Below are 26,051 nucleotides of genomic sequence, written 5' to 3'. Positions count from 1 at the left end.
ATGCCCCTGTTAAGTTACTACAAGTTTAAGGAATAGGGTTCGTTTTGTTTCACATTTAAAGTCTCTATTACTAGTAGTTAAGGTACTGTTCTAGAGTTTACCACAGTATCGGTGTAGAGCGGAGCTTGTAGTCACAGGAAACCTCAATTTAGAGTTTAAATTTCCTCTCACCCACCCCTGGCCTGATCTCTGACTTACAGGCCCTCAAACTAATTAGAAGGTCAGAATGTTAATTAGGTCATCTTTATCAGCCAGTAATTGGCTCTTAGAAATAATCATCTTAGTTCTGTAGAGGGGAATCTACAAATAATTTTAAAACATTGACATTAGAACAGATAACAATTACCTTGGTTGCAGGAAGACGCTAAAAACCTTTTTTTACCACTATGAATTGCTATCTTCGTGCTGCACCCCTCTAAGTCTGTACTTTGCCTCTTTCTTTGGAGAGGAGGCAGTTAACACAGGTGAAGTATTGAAGTACCCTTCAGACACCCCCTCCCTCGTTTTTATTAAAAAGGACAACGCCTTTCCATGCTTCTAGTGTTGTGCCAGCCGTGTGATAACACTATTTGGCATTGTAGGTTGTTTATATTATCAAGTTGGATTACCGCTGAGGAGAACTAACCAGGAAACTTCTCCTCACACCTCAGCATTTTCCCCTCCCTGGTGCAGCACAGCGATTAGCAGAAGTGGCTGACGAGTGGATGTTGTGAGTGGGTTGTGCCCTTTTTAGTGTTTCAAGAAAGGTGTCTGTAGAAGGATTCTTGAAGCGATGTGTAAGCTAAATCCTACCTGTGCTAATTTTGAAATCAAGTTTTTAAGTTCGGGAAAAATGGGGTCATGGGAGGCTGAGAGAAGAGTGGATGCCTGGAATAGCAGTATTGAAGGTGGGCCACTGTGGTTTCTAATGAGCTGAAGGAGAGCCGCTAAATATCTTCCCATACAAGGCTACGACACTGCTGGTCACTGTGTGTGTGAATCTTTCCCCACCTGCCCACCTTCAGACTTGGTGGGGGGGGGGGGGGGGCATCTGCAAGGATGTAAGCATTTTCACATGCATTCTTTTGTCTATTCAGAAATGCATAGCAGCACAAAAAAAAAAAACCAGCAAGACAGTGGGGGTTGCCACTGGCCCCCAGGCCTTGCCTTGAACATTAATCTAGGTCTAAAGATACTCTTTCAAAAATACAAAGGCAACATTAAAGTTGGTGAACTCTTTATACTGTGCAGACGGGAGCCTCCTGCATGCCAAAACTGTACAGCCAACCACCTGTACATTCTTCTGTTTCAGTGCTGGTGAATTTGGTGCCTTGTGTCTGAATAACCAACGAAGGGAGATATTGGGGGGGGGGGGGGGGGGCAAGGGAGGCATATGACCAGTGAGGGGGGGGGGGGGGTCTGGAGTGACACAGCAGGACAACTGGGTGGGCTGAGGGGCCCTTTTCTGTTCACGTTTCCTCTTTTGCAGTGTGGTTTAGAAAGAAAACCACAAAGGGAAACCCCACCTTCTCTCTTGATGTTTCCCCACCCTGTGTGATTCTCTACAAGCTGCTACGAGGAAGGATCTTATGTTCACTGTTGTTTGTTTAGAAGATTTACAATTATACCGGCATTTTTAAGAAACTGAATTTCCACCCTTCTCCCCCCCCCCCCCCCCCCCCGAAACTCTGCTAAAGCAGTTTACTCAGCTCATGCACAATATACTGCAAGGTTTAGTCGCCAGAGTGTTTGCAAAGTCTGAATCTTGTCTTCTGCTGGCAAGGTCTGGAGGCCATCTATTTCCTCAGTCTCCTCGTGTCCTGCCAGGGACAGTGGGGAAGAGGAAATCTTCCAGTTTATTAAAAAATAAAATAAATCCCAGAGTTTAGTAATAAAACACAGAAAATAAAAGTGGAAGACAGGTACACCTTTTGATAACCTCATGAATGATTCCTGAAGAAATTGGAGAGTTATGGGATAGGAAGTAATGTCCTATTGTGGATTAAAAACTGGTTAAAGGATAGATAGAAGGAGGGTTAAATGGTCAGTATTCTGAAGGCGAACAATAGATAGTGGGGTTCCCCAGGGGTCTGTGCTGGTACTGCTGCTTTTTAAATATTTATAAATGATCTAGAGATGGGAATAACTAGCAAGATAATTACATTTGCTGATGTAACTAAATCGTTCAAAGTTCTTAAGTCGCAAGAGGATGTGAAAAATTGCAAGAGGACCTTACGAGACTGGGCATCCAAATGATACGTGAGCATGTGCAAAGTGATGCATGTGGGAAAGAGGAACACAAACTATAGCTAAGTGATGCAAGGTTCCACATTAGGAGTCACCACCCAAGAAAAGGATCTAGGTGTCATTGATACGTTGAAACCTTCTGCTCGGTGTGCAGCAGCAGCTAAAAAAAAACAAATAGAATGTTTGGTATTATTAGGAAAGGAATGGAAAACAAAAATGAAGATGTTATAGTGTCTTTGTATCGCTCCATGGTGCAACTGCACCTTGAAACTGTGTGCAGTTCTGGTCACGAAATCTCAAAAAAGATATAGTAGAATTAGAAAAGGTACAGAGAAGGGCAACAAAAATGATAACGGGGAAATGGGCGATTTCCCTATAAGGAAAGGCTAAAGTGGCTAGGGCTCTTCAGCTTGGAGAAGAGACGGCTGAGGGGAGATATAAGAGGTTTGGAACAGATAGATGTGAATTGCTTGTTTAATTCATTTTGGGATGCTAAGTGTGTTTAGACGCACCCTAGAACTTTTAATTCATAGGTAAATGCACATTAAAATCAGTTTTGCACACACTAACATTTTTTGGGTGCTTTTATGAATCGAATGCCTACTATCAAATGCACATCCCGACTGCCAGTGATCCTTGTCATCCTGCTTTAGGAAACGAACAGTGGTAAAGCCCTTTTCCAGAGGAATTTATTTCACTGTCTTTTATTAGAGGCAGCAGTTCTGTGGCCTTTGCAGGATCTAGAAGTGGGCACATCTAGGCTGGGGGGGGGGGGGGGGGAACTGGATTATCTTCTCTTGGAGGAGTGGCCAAGTGGTTAGAGCACTGGTCTTGCAATCCAGAGGTGGCCAGTTCAAATCCCACTGCTGCTCCTTGTGATCTTGGGCAAGTCACTTAACCCTCCATTGCCTCAGGTGCAAACTTAGATTGTGAGCCCTCCTGGAACAGAGAAATATCCAGTGTACCTGAATGTAACTCACCTTGAGCTACTACTGAAAAAGGTGTGAGCAAAATCTAAATAAATAAATAATACTTTGTATTGGACTAGCATAAGAATCTGAAGATGTTGCAGTAGGTGACTTTTCAAACTATATGCTTTTCAGCATACAAGAAACCAAAGTAGTGTATTTGCATTTCAACACATCGGGTTTCTTTATGTGGGTATAGTAGATACTGTAGTCTGCTACAGAGAATCTTGTGCAGGTTAATGTACAGAAATTGGACAAGTGCAAAAACACTCGTGATGCCATAATCACCTGAGAAGGGTGACAGTTAATGCCCAAATGAGAGGTAGGGTGACTGAACAACGAAGGGAAAGGCAGTCAGTGCTAATCACCAGCTTGGATTTCCTTGGTTCCTGATGTTGCATTTCACTTGTATCTTTCAGGCTAGGAACAGAGAGACTGGAGTCCTGGCTGCCGCTAAAGTCATTGAGACCAAGAGTGAAGAGGAGCTGGAGGAATACATTGTGGAAATTGAGATATTGGCTAGCTGTAACCATCATCACATTGTCAAGCTTTTGGGAGCTTTCTACCATGACAGCAAACTCTGGGTAAGAGGCAGCCTTAGCCAAGTTTGTTCTGTAAAGTTTTAGTGAATGGACTTGGACAGATATGTACATTCAGGCCTGTTTCTGACCAGTGTGTGTACTGGGAAGGGGGATCATTGGCCCTTTGAAGCTAATTCACATGGTAACACCTTCCACACCATCTACTGAGCTACAGAATGTATTTCTAAAACTGTTTGCTTGAGGGGAGGGTGACAGGAGGTGTGGGATTTAGTTGGGGCTTGTAAATGTCCCTTATTTGCAGACCTCAGCAGCTGAGACCCTGTGAATCATTTGCTTTTATTTCATGTCCTGAAAGAATGGTTTCGTCTGATGTTCGCACACATTTGCATTGGCTGGAATCTTACAGACATGCCAGTTGGCATCACAAATGTGACAAGGGTGTTGCCTCCACCCACTTCTCCTCGCTAATTGAAAGTGGAGTAGTTTTATTGTTTAAAGCAGGGGTTACATAAGTATTGCCATACTGGGACAGACCAAAGGTCCATCAAGCCCAGCATCCTGTTTCCAACAGTGGCCAATTCAGGTCACAAATACCTTTTTGGTTCCCACACCCTTATTTGATCAGTGAAACCTTCACACCCTCTTCCTAAACCACGTGTCCACTAGTGACTGCTGTCAGTTACATATGCCCACTATTAGCTGCAAACTGCTAACATGTCATTACAATTACAGCAGTTCACAGCTATACTACCAATAACTTGCCTTCCCTGTCGAGAAAGTTTGTCAGTTGCCTCAGGTTTCAAGACCCTTCTCCATACCCCGCTTGACCTCGTCAAAGGTGCAGGCACTATTAAGAACCTCTAGTGTAAGGCAACAGAAGATCCTGAATGTTGTACTTCCCATTAACAAACCATCTTCCCCCTCCCCTACACCTCACCCTGTGGTGGAAGTCTAGCATTTCCCACTGGGACAATTCCAAATCTCTTCCCACTCATTTGCGGCCCTAGCATCCATGTTTTGCGTCCAAGCCTTTCATACAGGAGATTTTTAATCTGATCTAAATCCCAGTCCACCAAAGCAGACCCTTCCCTTGTTGCCAGTATACACAGCTTTATTTCCCTTCCCCCCTCCCCCTCCCCCATCCTTTTCAACCCCTGGTGATTTGCGTCAGAGGCGTAGCCAGACCTTGGCGGGAGGGGGGATCCAGAGCCCGAGGTGGGGGGGCACAGTTTTAACCCACCGTCGACCCTCCCCTGCCCGGTACCTTTGCTGGCGGGGGTCCCCAACCCCCGCCAGCCAATGTCTTCTTCAGCGCCAGTCTCCAGCACGTTCGCTGATCTGTTTCTGTGAGTCCTGGCGTCCTGCGTGTTGCAGGACGTCAGGACTCACAGAAACAGATCAGCGAACGCGCCGGAGACCGACACTGAAGAAGACCAGCTGGCAGGGTTGGGGCCCCCACCAGCAATGGTACCTGGCGGCGAGGGGTTGAAAGTAGAGGGGGCCAGGGCTAAATCTGTGGGGGCCCATGCTCCTGTGGCCCCACCTAGCTACCCCACTGGTTTGCATAGATGAAAACATGTTTTTCAGTTCCTTGGGATCTAGGCTCCTGTCAGTGAATTTGTGAACCTTTTATGTAATGTTACCAATGGTCCAGAGTACGTCTCCTATATTGACGGTCGCACCTGTAACTGCTCTTATGGAATGTCAGTACGAATGCGTAGTTACTTGTTTGACTTTTTAGGTACGAGTGCTTATGCTTGCTCGATGGCTGGTGTAACTGACAGTGTTCTGTAACCCTAGTGTGTAAGTGCTGGGTACACCCCAGACATGCCCATACCCCTCCCACATCCCATTGTCTCTCCCCCCCCCCCCCCCCCTCCCCAGCAGTTGCAAGCTAAGGTTCTAGAAAACCAATCAAGTGCACTTGTGTACCTGCCAATGAGTGACAATTAGCTAATTAAGCAATTAAAGTATGTGCATAACTGGCAGTGTTCTTTAACCGGTGTGTGCAGTTTTTCGCACTAGGTATAAAACTGGGTGAACAAGGTTATACAAGCGGGCAATTTACGCAGCTTCTCTGTACAGGGGCTTAGAGCTGTTCTCCACTAGGCTTCAGAGAGAAGATCTTTGCTATATTCTTATAATATTGCCTTCCACTCATTTGAAACTGCTCTTCATAAATCCTGCTCCCAGCTTGCACTGTGCCTGGAATTTATCACCACCACACTGCAAATATGTCCGTGGAAGTGGCAGGTCAGGGCAGCTGTAAAGGTTCAAATCTGTCTCTTTTGTAATAGACTTTACTTCTGTGAATTATGAGAGTTTTTAAGATTGTGATCCAGGGCCACCTAGACACTGAGTCGGGGCAGGATCACCGCTGCCACCCCCCTGCCGCAATGCCATATACAGTGGGGGAAATAAGTATTTGATCCCTTGCTGATTTTGTAAGTTTGCCCACTGACAAAGACATGAGCAGCCCATAATTGAAGGGTAGGTTATTGGTAACAGTGAGAGATAGCACATCACAAATTTAATCCGGAAAATCACATTGTGGAAAGTATATGAATTTATTTACATTCTGCAGAGGGAAATAAGTATTTGATCCCCCACCAACCAGTAAGAGATCTGGCCCCTACAGACCAGGTAGATGCTCCAAATCAACTCGTTACCTGCATGACAGACAGCTGTCGGCAATGGTCACCTGTATGAAAGACACCTGTCCACAGACTCAGTGAATCAGTCAAACTCTAACCTCTACAAAATGGCCAAGAGCAAGGAGCTGTCTAAGGATGTCAGGGACAAGATCATACACCTGCACAAGGCTGGAATGGGCTACAAAACCATCAGTAAGACGCTGGGTGAGAAGGAGACAACTGTTGGTGCCATAGTAAGAAAATGGAAGAAGTACAAAATGACTGTCAATCGACAAAGATCTGGGGCTCCACGCAAAATCTCACCTCGTGGGGTATCCTTGATCATGAGGAAGGTTAGAAATCAGCCTACAACTACAAGGGGGGAACTTGTCAATGATCTCAAGGCAGCTGGGACCACTGTCACCACGAAAACCATTGGTAACACATTATGACATAACGGATTGCAATCCTGCAGTGCCCGCAAGGTCCCCCTGCTCCGGAAGGCACATGTGACGGCCCGTCTGAAGTTTGCCAGTGAACACCTGGATGATGCCGAGAGTGATTGGGAGAAGGTGCTGTGGTCAGATGAGACAAAAATTGAGCTCTTTGGCATGAACTCAACTCGCCGTGTTTGAAGGAAGAGAAATGCTGCCTATGACCCAAAGAACACCGTCCCCACTGTCAAGCATGGAGGTGGAAATGTTATGTTTTGGGGGTGTTTCTCTGCTAAGGGCACAGGACTACTTCACCGCATGAATGGGAGAATGGATGGAGCCATGTACCGTACAATTCTGAGTGACAACCTCCTTCCCTCCGCCAGGGCCTTAAAAATGGGTCGTGGCTGGGTCTTCCAGCACGACAATGACCCAAAACATACAGCCAAGGCAACAAAGGAGTGGCTCAGGAAGAAGCACATTAGGGTCATGGAGTGGCCTAGCCAGTCACCAGACCTTAATCCCATTGAAAACTTATGGAGGGAGCTGAAGCTGCGAGTTGCCAAGCGACAGCCCAGAACTCTTAATGATTTAGAGATGATCTGCAAAGAGGAGTGGACCAAAATTCCTCCTGACATGTGTGCAAACCTCATCATCAACTACAGAAGACGTCTGACCGCTGTGCTTGCCAACAAGGGTTTTGCCACCAAGTATTAGGTCTTGTTTGCCAGAGGGATTAAATACTTATTTCCCTCTGCAGAATGCAAATAAATTCATATACTTTCCACAATGTGATTTTCCGGATTTAATTTGTGATGTGCTATCTCTCACTGTTACCAATAACCTACCCTTCAATTATGGGCTGCTCATGTCTTTGTCAGTGGGCAAACTTACAAAATCAGCAAGGGATCAAATACTTATTTCCCCCACTGTACCTTGGCTGGCAGGGGTCCCCAGGCCCCGCTAGCAGAAGAAGCCTTCCTCCAGCGCTGTTCTTCACTCCGCCGCATTGCCTGCCCTGCCCCTGTGGCTGCTTTTCCCCTCACCTTGCAAATTCTCAATTTCATCAAAACTGAGCATGTGCGGCATGAGGAGAAAAGCAGCCACAGGGCAAGCAACGCAACGGAGTGAAGAACGGCACTGGAGGAAGGCATCTTCTGTTGGTGGGGCCTGTGGACCCCCTCCAGCCAAACCAGAGGCCCTGAAGCCCTGTGTCTGCTCCTCCCCAGCCTCTAAGGGGGGGGGGCCCATTGCTAGAATTTTTTCTCTCCTCCTGTTGGGACGTGATCACCCAGATTCCATTGGGAGCAGGAAAGAGAGAGAGAGACTCTGGTGATGGCCCCGTTGGAATCTTACCCCCCCCCCCCCCCCCCCAGTGACCTTGTTGTGATCGGAGGCCCTCCCCAAGACCCACCCTCAACAGGAGTTCTGTTCAAAATGTCGTTTAAGGAAAGTAGGGCCATGTGTCTCCAAAGATTGAAAGACTTGATGACAGACTCTACTGTTCATAAGTTTCAAACATGTGCTGTGTGTCTGTCACCATATGTCCAGGTTAAACTCTAGTGTGTGTAAAGAAAAAATGACTAGTTAAGGACTTCCCTGATCTCCACCCTACCAGCTGCCCCTGTCCTCCTCCCCCCTCCCGCCCCAAATAATGCACGTTTGCTGTCTATTATTGTACTGAAGTTAATGCACAATTGTAGGAGTAAATTAGAGACGGAGACGTTAATTGTACAGATCTCATTAACGAGTAAGTAGAACAGTGGCTAACAAGAAGCCGTTTCTGAAGATAACGGAAGACTGGATGGCAGGGATGTTTCGTGTTATGTGCTGTTGGATTCAGAGATCCCTTTTGAGTTTGTCTTCAGTAGAATTTGCTTGGAACTGTCATCTTGAGCGTTCTGACTGATTTTCAAAGGTGGCCTCCGATGAACTTGTGCTTCTACTGGTGAGACCTTGGAACAGCGAGTGACCCTTCCCTTCTGTGGGAATTAACCATGACTCTCAAACAGTGCCCCTTAGAGACCTAGGAATTTACATCTATAAAGTACTGAGACCCCCGTCTCCCATTTATCTCTGTCCAGGTCCCCAGCCCTCTGCCATTCAGTTCTGATAATGCCACGCTGCTTCTGTGCACCTTCGTCTTCACATGCAGCAGCACCACTCTGCTTCGTAAGTCGCTTGTTCTGCAGCTCACCTTCTTCTGCAGTCCAGCTCTTGGGACTGGCATCCTCCACTGCCTGAAGTAGACAGTGAGATGCATTTTTGAAAATTAATAGCTGTTTAACAGCGAAGGTAGTTGAAACTGGTCTCTATTTCTCTGCAGAAGTGCAATCTGAAAATGCCTCAGTTTTCACGGGGGCTCTGTGTCCTGCATACCAGGGCAGCTGAAAGGAAGCATGCAAAATGTTTTATAATCTACTTACAATAAAGTAAACTTGTACTTTTGGACAGGAAATGGCTGTTTCTTTTTTTTGTAAACACAGGATTTCCAGGTGCTGAACGTAGCCTTGGATTCTTCCCTCATGCACTAAGGCAGTATTAAATGAGATTTTTCTCAACTTCATTGAGCCATCTTTGAGAAAACATCTTAAGGGTGTATTGGTGAGGTGCTTTTGTAATGAGGGATACTAATACTTTTGAAGGAGAGTTTCGGAGTAACTGACTTCAGACCTGGCTGCTGGATTTAAGTACTGTGGAGGCTTTGCATTCTGTCTGAAGGCAAGATGGATATTTTTTTCCAAATAAATACAATAAAGATGCACAGTGTGTGGAAAGGGAGTGTCACCCCCACTCTGTGGGATAAACCTGAAGGCTCTAATACTGACTAGAAGGTGAGGCGAATGGTTTAGGTTTCTTCATCCTCAGAACTTTACTGAAAACAAATTAATGGAAACCATATTTCACTCTTTTTATTCTGCGGTTATGCTTTTAATTAGCAAGGCATCTCCTTTAGTGAAATCCACTACTTACTGCTTCGTTCATGCTGGAGATATAATGCTGAGCATTGCAACAGAGCTGAGGAAAAAAAAATGGAGTCCATGAGATTTGCAGGCTTTGGAAAGGTGAAAGGAAAATTTGGTGAATGTAGCTTTTCAGATGGTGGTTGGAAGGGAAATAGAAGAGCTGAAGCTCATTCTGGATGTTTAGGGCTGGAAAAGGAAGCGCTCCGTACCCAGTAACTGTACTGGGAGGTGGTCAGAAGAGACGATATTAGAATGTGTCATTATAGATAGAGCTTTGGGAACCTCAGTAAAGTAGATGATGACCTCTGAGCTCTGGCAGCTTATGAAGAATCTGATTTTGTCAAGGCCAGCTGTTAGGGCTGGCGTAACTATCAGGCAAGACGGCAGTCACCTAAGGCAGCAGCTTCTGAAGAGGGGGTGCAAAGAGCACCTGCAGTCAAAACAATAGATCTAACAGCCACACAAATTCAAATACGAAATATATAAACTGAGTTTAGTTTTCTAAAGTATGTCCAATTTATGCATTTTTTTTACAAGACCGATAGCTGATGATCATAATGATTAATTTCAATTATCAGTCTTGGAGAAGGTGGGCTAGGGGCCTGACAGTTATTGGGGGGAGGGGAAAGGCTAAAGGTTCACTCTAGAGCACCTAATACTCTTGCAGCAGCCCTATATTCTGTGTGCACTTATGGGGTGAAGAGGGGAGGGTTTATTAATTGGGTCAAGACTGAGTTTATAGATTCTCTTGGTCATGTACGTCTGTGCTCTTGGCTTTCCTGTAGACTCGTAAAGGTGTTGCCACTGAAGGTGCAACTGCACTTCTCCTCAAGTAGGCCTCATGTTTCAAGAGGAAACGTGTTTCTTGCTGAGTCCAGTGAACCATCCGTCATGTGTGACCATCTCCCAACCTTGAAAGACAATTGTGCCTGATTCCAGCTTCTCACTATTAATTGTGATTTAAACAGAATGTGTTCTTTTCCAGAGACCTATCTAGGAAAGAATCCTGGGGGTGTTGAGAAAAGAGGAGGAATGAATTTTTGTGTGTTTGTCAGAAAACCCCTGGCTTGAATAGCTGTATTGTGCGGCAGGATTATTGGTGAGCTTCCAGTAACATGCCTCGCAGGAAGCTAATTCTGACTCCCACCTCTTGAGTAGTTACAAGCCATTGAAGAATGTCCTCAGTAGCAGGACAAGGGCTTTTTCTGTATTGTCTGGCAGGGTAACCAAAGAGCCTTTTTTCTGTAGTACAATGGCGTCGGTGCTTGGGGAAAAGATGATGGCGTACAGTCAGTTCAACTTGCCTTGATATACCAATTTGAAAGATGTGAGCTAAATCCAAATTTATCTATTCTAGTTTCATGTTCTTGTTTGTTGATGCTTCCATTGGATGCACGGTGTAACGCATATGGTCGGTTACTATTAACAGATATCAAACTTGTTAGCTAATAAATGGTTCTTCATTATTACTTTATTTAGAAAATTTTATCCCTATATAAGGAGCAGGCTCATAACACAGGATGGCCATAAGCTCCCTTCCACAGTGAGTTTGGCTGTGGTGCATGAAAAGAAGCAAGTCATTGGTGAGGCCTAAATTGGAGTGTTTTTGGAGGGCATATCTTGCTAAAGATGTAAAAAGACTGGAAGCGGTTCAAAGAAAAGTGATGAAAATGGTATGCAGTTTGCGTAGCGAGAGACGATGACCTCAACATGTATACCCTGGAGGAAAGGAAAACCAGGGATGGTTATGAAACAGACATTCAAATATTTGAAAGGTTTTAATCCGCAAACAAACCTTTTCCAGAGACGAGAAGGTGGTAGAACTAGAGGACATGAATTGAGGTTGAAAGGGTCTGATTCAGGAATAATGTTGGGAAGTATTTTTTCACCGAGTGGCTAGTAAATACTTGGAATGCCCTACTGCAGCAGGTGGTGGAGATGAAAACCATAACGGAATTCAAAAGTGTTGTGGATAAACGCGTAGGAATCCTCTTTAGAAGGAATCCATCTAAAGAAGCTTAGCGGAGACTAAGTGGCAACACTGGTAATTGGGAAGCAAAGCCAGTACGGGGCAGACTTCTACAGTCCGTGCCTTGATTGTGGCTGGATGGGCTGGAATGGAACTTACCAAGGTCTTCAATAACAACTTCAAAAGTTTTTGAACAAGGACAGTGCTAGACAGATTTCTATGGTCGTTGCCCTAAAAATCAAAACAAAAAAAATAGCACCACGGGCCTTTAAAAATGGAACACAGTTCTTTAATGAATGAGCCTTGACAAAAAGACCCGACACGGGCCGTGTTTCAGTGACTAGCACCTGCGTCAGGGGCCCCCACGTCTTGTATAGTAAAAGCTACAAAGCACCAAGGCACTTTCACTTTCTGAAAGTGCCTTGGTGCTTTGTAGCTTTTACTATATGAGACATGGGGACCCCTGACGCAGGTTCTAGTCACCGAAACACGGCCCGTGTCGGGTCTTTTTGTCAGGCTCATTCATTAAAGAACTGTGTTCCATTTTTAAAGGCCCGTGGTGCTGTTTTTTTTTTTTTTGTTTGGACTTTAGTTTGTACTTTGTTCCCTCTCTTTTGTTATATCTTTGCCCTAAAAATAGCATGGATAAATCAAGTTCCGGTATACCTATGCTGTATCACCTCATACCTTATGTAATGAGTTTGTCTTCAGGCAGACTGGAGACCGTACAGTTCTTTATCTGCCATCATCTACTATGTTACTATATATCTGGATGGCTGGCTTAAGGCTGCAGAACTGTCTCTTTCATGAGAGAATGTAAATTCTACTGCAACTAGAAAAAAGGTTTCATTACAGCACTACGTTAGCAGAGCTCCATGTGATAAGGAAGATGGTATCCCCATGGCTCACTCTACAGAACATGGTCCATCGACCTCCAGTGGGGGATATTGGAAGGAAAATTATGCCAAAAAGCTCTGTGATAATGATTCTGTTGCCATTTTATTTGTAGATTTAGGGGTTTCCCATTTTGTAAAACAGAAGTAGATTTGTAGTCTAGTCTCCATTTGGCTTGCATGCACTTTGGTTTTACAACGTTCTTATTTATTTATTGCATTTGCACCTCACATTTTCCCACCTGGGGTAGGTTCAATGCGGCTTACAGGTCATTTTAAGTAAAACTGGTTACATAGGTTCAGAAGTGGATCAGAAGTTTAAGGTGGATTGAATGGAGTAGAGGAGTGGCCTAGTGGTTAGAGCATCGGTCTTGACATCCAGAGGTGGCTGGTTCAAATCCCACTGCTGCTCCTTGTGACCTTGGGCAAGTCACTCAACCCTCCATTACCTCGGGTACAAACTTAGATTGTGAGCCCTTCAGGGACAGAGAAACGCCCAGTGTACCTGAATGTAACTCACCTTGAGCTACTACTGAAAAAGGTGTGAGCAAAATCCAGATAAATAAAATTACCTAGTAAGGTTCAAGTGGGTTACAGATTACTTAATGAAAACCAGGTTACATGATTGTGTGACAGTGTAGTGCCATGAGATTTGTGAGAGACAAGTAGTTTAGGGTCTTATGTTTCAGTGGGACAGGTTTTGAATAGTTGGAGACTAATAGTAAAGAGCTGCTGGATTGAGGAGCTTGTCGGGGAAGGATGATCTGAAAAAGTAGGCTTTCAGGTGTTTTTTGAATTGTAGATAGATGTTGTGGACTTTAGCTTTTAAGGTAGTGCTTTCTGTGCTGGGTTCCCTGGTTGTTGCATGTACAGGGTAGGCTGGGACCTGCTGATGCTTCGGGACAGTTAATATATTTTACTGATACTTTAGTGCCTCAGAGTTTAACAGAATTGTGTGCTGAGGGGTCTACAGAACAGTTGATCCTCTTGCCATCGATGGCTGTTTGCTACCAGTGGAAAGTGGCACTGATTCCCTGAATTGGGTATAGTGGCAGGGATGAGGCTGCACTTTAGTAACGCAAGCTCATGGTGAGTGAAATGCTCCCCATTCATGAACTGAGATGTTAATGGCTGAGATGATGCAGATCTATGATGGATCCTGGTCTCTGCTCTGGGTGCTCTGGACCTGCACATCCTTCCCTTGTTCTGCCTCCCTTTCTACTAGAATGTGGTTGACCAACTTTTTGCTCTTGAAGGACCTTTGACACTGAATGCAGGGCCTTGTGTTTGTTTTTAGCCAGCTCTGTTCTCAGCTCTGCTGCACTTGAGGAAAGAACTTTAGGGTGTGTTTAGCAAGGAATTTTTCCTATGGGTAAATATTAGTCTCTTGGATATGGCCTTCTGATAGAGGAATGTACTATCGTGTTTAGATCTTTCAGCTGTTTACTTTAGATTTGGATAGGCTATTTAGCAATAATTTATCTAATAAGCAAATGTCCTAGCCCAGTGTTTCCCAAGTTGGGTCCTGCAGTACCCCTTGCCAGTCAGGTTTTCATGCTATCCACAGTGAATATGCATGAACTTGTTTTGCATATAATGGAGGCAATGTATGCAAATCAAGTTCATGCATATTCATTGTGGATATCCTGAAAATCTAACTGGCAGGGAGTGCTCCAGTACCTGACTTTGGAAACACTATTCTAGCTTTATGAATTGTAACTTCTGGATTTTTGTTCAACTTCTTGAGCACTGTAATCCACTTTAAACTTTATAGGTATATTAAGAATAAAAGTAAAGAGTAACTAACAGGAACACAATTTCTTTTACTAAAAGACAACAGATCTGACGCACAGTGTGAGAGAAGCTGGGAACTGCTCTACACTACATCGTCAAATTTCCTTTAAGAGAGCGTGATGATTATGTAATTACATCTTTCTTGTAGTGTTTTGATTACACTGGGCACTTGTAAAGCTTCATTTTCATACTCACTGTCTTGAAGCAGAGTACTCTAGGGTAGACCCTTAAGTTTGGATTTGAAAACTGGCATTTGCTTTGTAATATGATGAAGGTTAATTGGAAAGTATTAAGCCATGACAATCATGAAAATGAGTCAGGGAGAGGGAACATGGCTAATCTTGCAGGGTAGCACAATAGTTCTGAAACCCCCCCCCCCCCCCCCCCACCTTAGTCAGTTTTTCCTGAAAACCATCCCATAACTTGCCAAACAAGAGGTAAAGTTCTTACTGTCCTTGGTCAGTCTAGCAGTAACCTTGAGCTGGTTGGTTCTGAGAGTAGTGATGGGGTATATTTGCTCATCCAGTAGCATTGACCTTTGGATGTGTGCATGGAGGAAGACTTCTAGAAAGTTGTTCTGTAATCTAAAGCCAAACAGAATGATCCATGAAATTGACCTCTCTTGACTGGTTACTGTAACAGCCTGTCTTTGCAACGCACTTTGAGCAGAAACTTGTAGCCTGTAATTTTCCATATAGTATTTGAAACTCTGATTCAAGCAGGAGCAGTGAAATGTTAGCCAACTTCCAGTGCCTACATAGAGGGGCTGATACAATAAAAGTGCACTAGAGGTGGAATTTGAGAAACTTCTTGGATTACAAAGAATGACCAGAACACAAGTACGGTTACTACAAACACACTTATTCTGTTTAGCATTTTAGAATTGAGAATTTATGGGTACATTTCCTAGCGTCTCTGGAAAAGCCTTTTTTTTTTTTAATGTAATTTGTATATTTCTGTGTTTGGGATTGTGTTCACCACTTTTGTCTTGACTTTTTCATCTCGAGCTATTCTTGATCCACTTCAATCTGGCACATGCCCTCTTCATTCAACTGAAACAGCCCTTGCTAAAGTCGCAAATGACCTGTTCCTGGCCAGATCCAAAGGTCTCTATTCTATCCTCATCCTTGGTGATCTATCTGCTTCTTTTGACACTGTTGATCGCCGTCTACTCCTTGATACGCTGTCCTCACTTGGATTTCAGGGCTCTGTTGTTTCTTGGTTTTCTTCTTATCTCTCCCATTGCACTTTTAATGTATAGTCTGGTGGATCCTCCTCCACTTCTATCCCTCTATCAGTTGGGGTACCTCGGGGCTCTGATCTGCTCCCAGATCAACCTCTCCACACCAGAAATATCAGCAGGAGTCCAGGCCCAACTCTCAGGCAGGCTGACATTGTTGCCTGGATGTCTTGTCGCCATCTGAAACTAAACATGGCCAAGACTGAGCTTTTCGTCTTTTCCCCCATCCTCTATCTATATGGATAACTCTCATCAGCTCATAATCTTGTAGTCATCTTTGATATCACTTTCTCTCACTCTTTCACTACCAAAACCTTTATCCACACACTTATCACTTCCCACTGCAACTTGCTTCTCGCAGGTCTCTCTCCCCTTCAATCTGTTTAAAATTGTGCTGCATGACTTATTTTCCACCAGTGTCGCTATGCTCATATTAGCCCTCTCCAAATCACTTCATTGGCTCCCTATCCGTTTCCACATACAGTTCAAACTCCTCTTATTGACTGACTTACAAGTGCCTTCGCTCTGCAGCTCCTCAGTACCTCTCCACTATTCTCTATTCTCTCCCTACACTCCTCCCCGGGAACTTCATTTTGGTAAATCTATCTTATCTGTACCTATCTCCTTTCTCCTCCACTGCCAGCTCCAGACTCCGTTCCTTTTACCTTGCTGCACCATACGCCTGAAATAGACTTCCTGAGTCAGTACATCGAGCTCTATCTCTGTCCGTCTTCAAATCTAGGCTAAAAAAAACCCATCTTTTTCAGTCTACTTTTAACTCCTAACTCCTATTCGCTTGTTCAATACCCATGTCTGTTTTATCATTCCCTCCTTAAGTATTTCCCATATCTCTAGTTTGTCGTCTTAGCTCTGTTGAGTAGAGACTGTCCTTTACATGTTCAATGTACAGCACTGCATACGTCTAGCAGCGTTATAGAAATTAGTAGTAATATGTTTCCATGTTATCCACATCATGCAGACTATAAATGATGAACTATCCTTTGCTTTAGAGCAGTGTTTCCCAAGTCCGGTCCTGGAGTACCCCTTGCCAGTCAGGTTTTCAGGATATCCACAATGAATATGCAAAAAAGAGGTTTGAATATAACGGAGGCATTGTATGCAAATCAAGTTCATGCACATTCATTGTGGATATCCTGAAAGTTATATTCAAATCTCTTTCATGCATATTCATTGTGGATATCCTGAAAACCTTACTGGCAAGGGGTACTCCAGACCAGGACCAGACTTGGGAAATGCTGCTTTGGAGGGTGGTCCTAGTAAGCAGTTGGGTGTGTGCAGAGGTGTAGACTGTACCTGAACATTTCAGAGTTAGGTGATGCATCCATTCCCTTGCAGTTTAACTCTTAAACCTAACCCTTCAACTGTCCCCTATCCCTGATATGTCCTGTCTGTCCTAACCCTTATCCCTTACTTGTCCTGTCTGTCTTTCATAATTAGATTGTAAGCTCTATCGAGCAGGGACTGTCTCCATGCTCAAGTGTGAAGTGCTGCGTACGTCCGGTAGCGCTGTAAAAATGATAAGTAGTAGTAGTTGTCATCCTGCTTTTAGAAGATCTACTTCGAAAACCCTAGATGACTCATGAGCAGCCATTGCCAAAAACATGAGTAACAATAGCAGGATGTGTTCCTAGACAAAATAAAGGCATATGTATTCATTTTGTTGAGCCCTCATCTTCCTCAAATGCTGTCAGCTTTGACCCTCGTTTTAGCCCTTTATCTGAAACGCAGATCTGACCTTTTGGTTCCAAAGTCTTTATTCTGGCGCTTAAAATAGGAAAGGAGGAAGAAGGGGGCGTTGGACATGCAGATGCTGCTGTCTTTTTTTTTTTTTTTTTTTTAAGAATCGAGTCTAGAGAGCCAGTATCTGTCTAAAGAGATCTTCCCTTTTGATCCTTCAGCTGAGCTTGTAGGTCATTGTACTGGAGGATGGAGATGTTTTGGCAGGGGTGAGGAAAAGTGTGGCCCCTCAATATCACATCACTTTGACATTGGACAGGAAGTAGCCTTTCAGTAACTCACTTTATTGTTCTATGTCGCTGCTCTAGGTGACTTCAATATTATGGCAGGATGTGGCAAGTGTGATTCTAATAAACTACAAAGATGTATTCCTCTCAACCCCAGCCCCCTCCCTACTCTAAGGCATTTAAAAGTAACATAGTAACAAAGTAGATGACGGCAGAAAAAGACCTGCACGGTCCATCTAGTCTGCCCAACAAGATAAACTCATATGTGCTACTTATTGTGTATACCTTACCTTGATTTGTATCTGCCATTTTCAGGGCACAGACCATAGAAGTCTTGCCTAGCACTAGCCCCACCTCCCAATCTTGGCTAAGCTTCTGAGGATCCATTCCTTCTGAACAGGATTCCTTTATGTTTATCCCACGCATGCTGGAATTCCGCTACGGTTTTCATCTCCACCACCTCCCGCAGGAGGTCATTCCAAGTATCTACCACTCTCTCCGTGAAAAAATACTTCCTGACATTTTTCTTGAGTCTGCCCCCCTTCAATCTCATATCATGTCCTCTAGTTCTACCGCCTTCCCATCTCCGGAAAAGGTTCGTTTGCGAATTAATACCTTTCAAATATTTGAACATCTGTATCATATCACCCCTGTTTCTCCTTTCCTCCAGAGTATACATGTTCAGGTCCGCAAGTCTCTCCTCATACGTCTTGTAACGCAAATCCCATACCATTCTCATAGCTTTTCTTTGCACCACTTCAATTCTTTTTACATCCTTAGCAAGGTATGGCCTCCAATACTGAACACAATACTCCAGGTGGGGCCTCATCAACGACTTATTACAGGGGCATTAAAACCTCTTTTCTTTTGCTGGTCACACCTCTCTCTATACAGCCTAGCAACCTTCTGGCTACGGCCACCGCCTTGACACACTGCTTCGTCGCCTTCAGATCCTCAGATAAAAGTATACTGAGTGTTAACACAAGGAGGGGGTTTAGGGGTGATTTAGAGAGGAAGATATCAATGTGGACTACCGTTAAGATGTTTTACTGTTAGCCCCAGTTATTAGTAACTAGGTCTCATTGCAGAAAATGGGACGGGCTAAAAATAGCTTGAGTTAAAAATAACATGTCTTAACTGTAGCCCGCATTGAAGATTTTTACCTCCTTAAATGGTTCAGTTGAGAAGGGTAAAGAGCGAGAGGACTTTGAGTGTGGGACAGTCACGCATTGGGTAGGGACAAGGATGTGGGAGATGGGGGCTATTTTATTTTGTTTTTATTTACGTGCACAATATACGTTTTACATGTCTAGAGAGGGGATCTGGAAACAGCAAAGATAACTCAAAAATAAGTCTCTTGACAATGCTTCGTGGATCCAAGTTTATTATGTCACAGTAAAGACTCGACACGGCCGTGTTCCGGGCTGCTGGCCTGCCTCAGGAGTCTACAAAATCTCTGAGACTCTTTTTGTTGAAAACGAGAAAATCAGTTGCAAAAGTTAAGCCAATATACAAACTTGTATAGTAGAGTTGTATGTGGAATACTGTCTTTTTACGGGAATAGACCAAACCGCCAAGTTCTGACTCGAAAAGTGATTCTCCAGATAAAACATCAGTTGTATGACTTATTTTTGAGTCATCTTCGCTGTTTCCAGTGTGCTTCCGCATTTGCGAAGATTTGTGTTCTTCTGCGTCTGCATCGATGTAAATTATCTCCGGTCTCGTGGCACTCCCAAATGGATCTGCTTTTTGTGCTGTGAGTCAGCTGGATCAGTATCTTGTCATAGACTTCAGCACATGCCCAGAGCCAGCCTCACCCCTGCCATGCTGGAATTATTTGGAGAATGCTGATGGAGATGTAGGTGATTCCCCTCTCTCTGGATGACCCAGGGTACCAGGTATCCACTTCCAAAGGCTTTTTCCATTGATGTTTGTGACGCAGTGTATCCATGCTGAATGAAGTCGGTGGAATGCAGTAGCACTGCGAGTCTGAGCTGCATGACATGGGCATGTGGAATGAATTGGGCGTACCTCTGCTTTAGTTCATATAATCTTTTTTGTGTCTTCGGCTCAATCACCGGCTCTGGGGCACATTGAGAAACCCTGGATTAGAATGTGTCTTCCACCTAATCTAGGGCTTTCAGTGTGTTAGTTTGGGCGTGTCTCAATATGGAGTCACTGTTCAGGAACAGTCTGGGCAGTGCTCGGCAACATTTAATCATTTGTGGATCAGTTTGCACAGAAATGCTGCTTAACAAAACAAAAATGTATAGGGAGTCTCCATTTTATTGGGCTCCACAGCTGAAAACTAGCTAAAAGATGGACTAAATTATTGTGCATATTCAGTTATCTCCAAACTCATGACTAAATCTGAGGCTCGTACATTTTGTTCAAGGTCCAACAGTTTGGATATGAACCTTGTTTTATAAGCAGTTCTCCCAGGGACACAAGTATTTGACACCCAATTCAGCACATGTTTTCAGAAAGTAGATCTGTTTGGGGGTGCCCATTGTACACAGTACTCATCACCCTCACCCCTGTCTCTAGACCCCTCTTGCCTTCCTGCTTTCACAAAGATCTAGGGCAGCAGAAGTCGGGTGAAGTAAAATGGACGAGGATTATGAAATGAAGAGTTGAGGTTATGCACCATATAGCTACCAAGAAAGTCAGCTTGTTAGACCTTGTGAAAACAGGAAGTTCAGTAAATTGCAACTCATTTAAACCAGTGTTTCTTGAGCTGCTCCCAGTTGCCAGCAGTCTGGTTTTTCAGGATATTAATTATGAATGTACTGTGTGCAGATCTCTCATGTATATTCATTGTGGGTATCCTGAAAACTGGACTAACTGGCAGGGTCTCCAGGGCCAGCTTGAAAACTGCTGATTTAATTAAAACAAGTAACTTCGAGATCTGCTCCATTGGGTTGGTCACATCATTGATAGAAAAAGCGTAAGAAAAAGAATTGACTTCCTAAAATAAGGTTATGATAAACCAGATTTCAAATTTAGCTCTTGGTACCTCCTCGAGCATTGTGCTTATTTCAAAGGTTCATCTAGCGAAGTGCCAGAACTGAAAGATGAACAGGTCTTTGAATGTCAGCCAGTCTTCATATTGTGTCTAGAGGGAATGAGATTGGATTTAGCTCACATGTTTCTTAGAAATTCGAGGTAAGTTACATTCAAGTACAGTAGGTATTTTCCTGTCTCCAGAGAGCTTACAGCCTAAACTTGTACTGAGGCAATGAAGGGCTAAGTGATTTTTCAATGAGCCGTAGTGGTATTTGAACCCTGCACCCCTGATTCTCAGCCCACTACTCCACTCAACTAAACCAGCCTCGGCCCATATTAACCTAAGAATTAGCACTTTGCTTTGTGTAGGCCTAATGATTAAAGCAACAAACTGAGAACCAAGGAAGAGCATTTTGAATCCCACTGTGGCTCCTTATGATCTTAGGCCAGCCTCAACCTTTCGTTTCCTCTGGTCCAAATTGAGATTGTGAATCTTCCAGGGACAGGGAAGTACCTGAATGTAACTCACATTGAGCTTCCGAGGGAAATCCAGACCTAGCTTAATAGGGATAGAGAAAATGCCTGTAAGTAAGATATAAACTGCTTTAGTTGTACCACCTTGGTATATCAATAAATCTAATACCCTTCCCTTACACCCCTTCGTTTCAGAAAGCAAAAAAAAAGTTTTATATATAACTGCTTTCATGGGGATGGATGCAAGGGTTCCCAGTATGCTACCTTGTGTTTAAAACCAGTGCTGGCCCAGTTACATAACTGGCTTGGCACTCAATAATGTGACAGTGTGCTCCAGGTTTTGATTTTCTTGCTAATCAGTTTAAGTGGGTCTAAGCCCTGCACTGATACTATGTTTAAAGAATGCCACTGGTGGAATCGCAGTCCTGCCAGCCTGCAATGACTCAATCTGGTCTGACGGGAGACACCCTTCTTCAGCTGGTAATGCTGACTGCCTGCCTCACCCTTGGCTCACATTAGGTAAAGAAAAAAAAGTAGAAAACCTCTGCAAAAACAGCGGTGGTGGTCCAGGAAATGGGGAGAAAACAGAGTTCACATAAGCTTTTATTGAAGAATACCCTACTTGACTGAAATTCATCAGGGGTCAAAGTCTTCAGTGTGGAAGACAGGAAAAGGTAGACATGTTCATACTTACACTAGCACTAGGACTTTTTGAAGGAAGGGGTCCAGGGGTGTGAATTTTTTGCCTCGAGCCAGGAGTTCCAAAATGCAGTATTACACTGTCAGCGTACCTGCATCAACTTCTTACAGTTCCATATTCCCCGTTGACGATTTGACAATTTTGCATACAGAGAATGTTTTGCTAACATCAGAACTGACCGCACTTGAGCAATGCCTGGTGATAACTGGCCTGAGTGAGCCAGACTTTTTTCTCACAAAGAAGAGTCTGCTAAGATGATGCTTTGAGATTGATAGGGTGCGAAGCTGGCACCTGTTTCTCCAAAAGTTGTTTCTGTTCCCTGGGGTGTGTCTTCTAGGCTCCACACCTTACGTTGTAATATCTCAGCACCACTCAGGCACAGACCTGCTAATTTTACTTTCGTTTAAAACTTGATAACTTTTTAGATTGTGTAACTCAAAGTGGAGAGAATTAAAAACACATTAAACAGATTGGGAAGGGAAATTTTATATGTGGTTTTAATTTTCAGCTGGATCATTAGAAGAGGGTTTCTGGGGCAGGATGCTGTACCTCAGTTACTAAGTTAAGGCTGGGGGGGGGGGGGGTTGGAGTACAGGTATGACTGAAACATTTTTTTTTTCTGTACAAAAGAGCCATTTTCAGTTTGCACCTTATTTTTCAGTAATTTTGGAACAGACTACTTTGAATCAGAGGTCCATTTTTGTGTTGGTGATTGTGCTTCTGCTTGTATTCTTCTGAGCAGGTCTCTTACGGAGTCCCCCTCCCTCACTGCTTTCCTTTCTGTCTTTTTGATGTGTCGCATGGGCTGAGGAAGGGACTGGACTTGCTGTACTGTTCTTATAAACAGGATGCTTGCTAAAGCCTCAACCTTTCACTGCTTGCAAGAGACCCAAAATAGTCCAGCTGTTCTAACGCCTGTCTCCAGGTCTCAGGATATGGGCACACCAGAGACTGTATGTATAGCAAATGTAGGAAGCATCTGTACCTGAGAGAGCTGTGAGGAGCGTCCTGGCCCTTACACAGAATTTGTTTCAACTTTTTTTATTATCAACAAAATTAAACAGTCAACATGCTCACTGTAATTGAACATACAAACATCTCAACAGAGTGAGCTCCGAATAATCATAGCATACAATTTGTCATCATTTTAGTTCCCCCTTGTTGTCTTCCCCATGCTCAACTCCAGCCTAACTCCCCGTTCCCTCCCCCATTCCCTACCTGTACCCCAAAACCCCCTCTCCCCTCCCCCCTCCCCTATGTAATCCATTAGCATAGGTTGTATACATCTACTGTTAGCAACGTTGTTCACAATGTATTGCGAATAAGGCTTCTTCCCCTCTGGGACAGTCCATCCACGTAACACCCCCAAATTTTTAGAAAACTGATTCTCCATTTGCAGGAGCCTTTAACTTCTTTCGCCTCCTGTGCCATCAGTTGGTGCACTTGGTTACGCCAGTGCCAAAATGTTGGAGGATGAGTCGAGGTCCAATGTTGCATAATGCACTTTTTCGCAACCAAACACAGTTTCCGATGAAGCAAACCTCGTTCTGCACTTAAGCGTATGTGTCCACCTTGTACCTCTAATAGTTGATGTAGCGGATTTAATTCAATGTGTTTATTTATTATACGAGACAGGAACTTGCTTGTCTCCAGTATCTCTGTATTACAAACTCAGTCCCACAGCACATGATATAGTGTATTTTCAGCCCTATTGCATTTCAAACAAATAGCTGAGTTACCTTACACAGAATTTAAAAGGGTGAATTCAGCAGAACTGTCAGTTACCCGGAATAATGGTCAGCGCTTGCTGTGCATCTCAGCAGACATCCTTGCCTCTGATTGAAGTGCAGCCCTCTACGGCTTTTTTCCTATATTGTCCTTCCTGAGAAATAGCAGCAGACATTGTGGATTTGCAGAGGTGGTTGTGGCTCCTTTAAGGATCCCTACTGCTGAGCATTCCTGGGAGCACCATGGGGCTGACTTAAGAAATAGTTGCTCTAAATATTTTTAAAGCATGGGGAGAGAGAAGGGAGGGGTACAGAATTAAACTGTAGTGCTTTTGGCAACCAGACAACATTTTGACACGCAAACATTAAGACTATTCCTGGCTCTGAGGGCTACTCCTAAAACCTTCATGTAGAATGCTGGGTGGCTGGTGACTGTCGAGATCAATTGGTCACATTCTTGGTGGGAAGGGGCAGTCCTCGTGTGTCTCCTAGAAAAGATGTTTGGACAGTTCTGAGGAGGAATCGGCTGTCTTGATCCATGTGGGCACCAAAAATATGTAGTGATTTGTTCTGGAAGCCAAATGTAGGCTTTTAAGTAAATTGAAATCCAGAACCCCCAGGATAGTCTTGGACATGCTTTCCATTCCACATGCAGGACCCAAGAGGCAGGCATAGCTCCAGAGTCTGTGTGAATGAGATGGATCGTGCTGGGAAGAGGGTTTAGGTTTCTTCACAACTGGGCAACGTCCTGGAAAAGTGTGTGTGGGGGGGGGGGTCTATTCCATAAGGAAGGGCTTCACCGTAAGTAGCGTGGAAGCAGGCTTCTGCCCCTTCTCCTTTTTAAATGTCAGTGCCAACTTCTAAACTAGAACCTGAGGAAGGTCAACAGTCATTCAGGAGCCCATGGTTCAGAATATGGATGAGATACTGGCCAAATACGGAGGGATAATATTCTGACAGGATATCATAAGCTACATAAGCCCAGAGACAGAAATAAATGATTCCAAATTAGCGCCCTGCCCTCCCTCCCACCCCCAATCAGCCGCTGCACATGTCATAAGTACACATAATATTTAGAGATGGGAATAAATGATGAGTTAGACATGATAGACCTCTGAGACCTCATGGAAGGAGGATAACCAACAGGACACTGATACCGGGGTACAAATTTATATCAAAATAACATGGTGGATCAAATTGGTGACAGGATGGTGCTATATGTTAAGAATGAGATAGTCAAACAGAATACATTTTCAGCAGGAAATAAAACTGTTTAGAATCTTTATGGATAGAAATTCCATGTGTAATAGAGAAGAGCATACTGAAGACTGACAGATTTGGTAACACAGTAATAATGGGAGATTTCAGTTATCCCAATATTGATTGGGTAAATATCTCATCAGGACATGCTAGAGCAGTGGTTCCCAACCTGGTCCTGGAGGCACCCCAGCCAGTCAGGTTTTCAGGATATCCACAATGAATATTCATGAGAGAGACTTACACACACTGCCTTCACTGCATGCAAATCTCTCATGAGTATTCATTTTGGATATCGTGAAAACCTGACTGGCTAGGGTACCTCCAGGAACAGGTTTGGGAACCACTGTGCTAGAGAATTAGTTCCTTGATGCCATAAATGTCTGTCGGTCCAGGATCCAATAAGAGGGGAAAGTACTTTTGATCTAATGCTAAACAGGACTATGTGCAAGGGGTAATGGTGGTGGGGCCATTAGGCAATAGTGTACATTTTGTTATTACTGGAACAAAGACCATTAAAAAAATTACTACTGCAGCTCTTATTTTTAAAAAGGGAAACTGATAAAATGAGGAAATTAGAAAAAAAAAATCAAAAAGAAACGGTTGCCAGGAAAAGTTTGCATGAGGTGTGCATGTTGCTTAAAAAGACAATTTTAGAAGCCCAGATAAAATGTATTTCATTCACTAAAAAAAAAAAATTGAAAGAAGGCCATATAACAGCCAGGATGATTTAATTGTGAGGTGGAAAAAGCGGTAAATGTGATTAAGAAAACATGGATGAGCATGAGCACCAGCAAGCTAGATATAAAGAAGTAATAAGATAGTCAGAGACCTTGAAAAGGTCATGCAGTTGATTTACCACCTTTCTGTGGTACAACCAAAGCGGTTTACATATTGTATACAGGTATTTTCTCTGTCCCTAGGGAACAATGGAAAGGGGGGAAAGGAATGGGATTTAATATATCATCTTTCTGTTACAATCAAAGCGGTTTACACATTATATACAGGTACTTATTTTTGTACCTGTGCCTATGGAGGGTTAAGTGACTTGCCCAGGAGCCACAGTGGGAATCGAACTCCAGTTCCCAGGTTCTCAATCCAGTTCACTAACCATTAGGCTACTCCTCCAGTAGGATACTTCTTGCTATAGAGGCAATATTTTGGATGTGCCTGACAGTCTCAATTATAGCTGCCCAGGACCTGTTTGAAAATCCAGCTATGCACATGGTCTCGGGAT

At 43.8% G+C, this 26,051-nt stretch overlaps 1 protein-coding gene across 1 annotated transcript in view; it reads left to right on the top strand.

The window, feature by feature from the left end:
• The window catches only part of STK10 (serine/threonine kinase 10), a 92,256-nt gene that overhangs the window by 12,371 nt on the left and 53,834 nt on the right, over positions 1 to 26,051 (top strand). The window contains exon 2 of the mRNA XM_030211855.1: positions 3,614 to 3,778. Within this exon, the coding sequence (XP_030067715.1) occupies positions 3,614 to 3,778 (165 nt within the window). The remainder of the gene's footprint in view (positions 1 to 3,613; positions 3,779 to 26,051) is intronic.

Source organism: Microcaecilia unicolor, chromosome 8, assembly GCF_901765095.1.
Source record: "Microcaecilia unicolor chromosome 8, aMicUni1.1, whole genome shotgun sequence".
NCBI lineage: Eukaryota > Metazoa > Chordata > Amphibia > Gymnophiona > Siphonopidae > Microcaecilia > Microcaecilia unicolor.
This window is presented reverse-complemented; position numbering and strand designations above follow the sequence as displayed.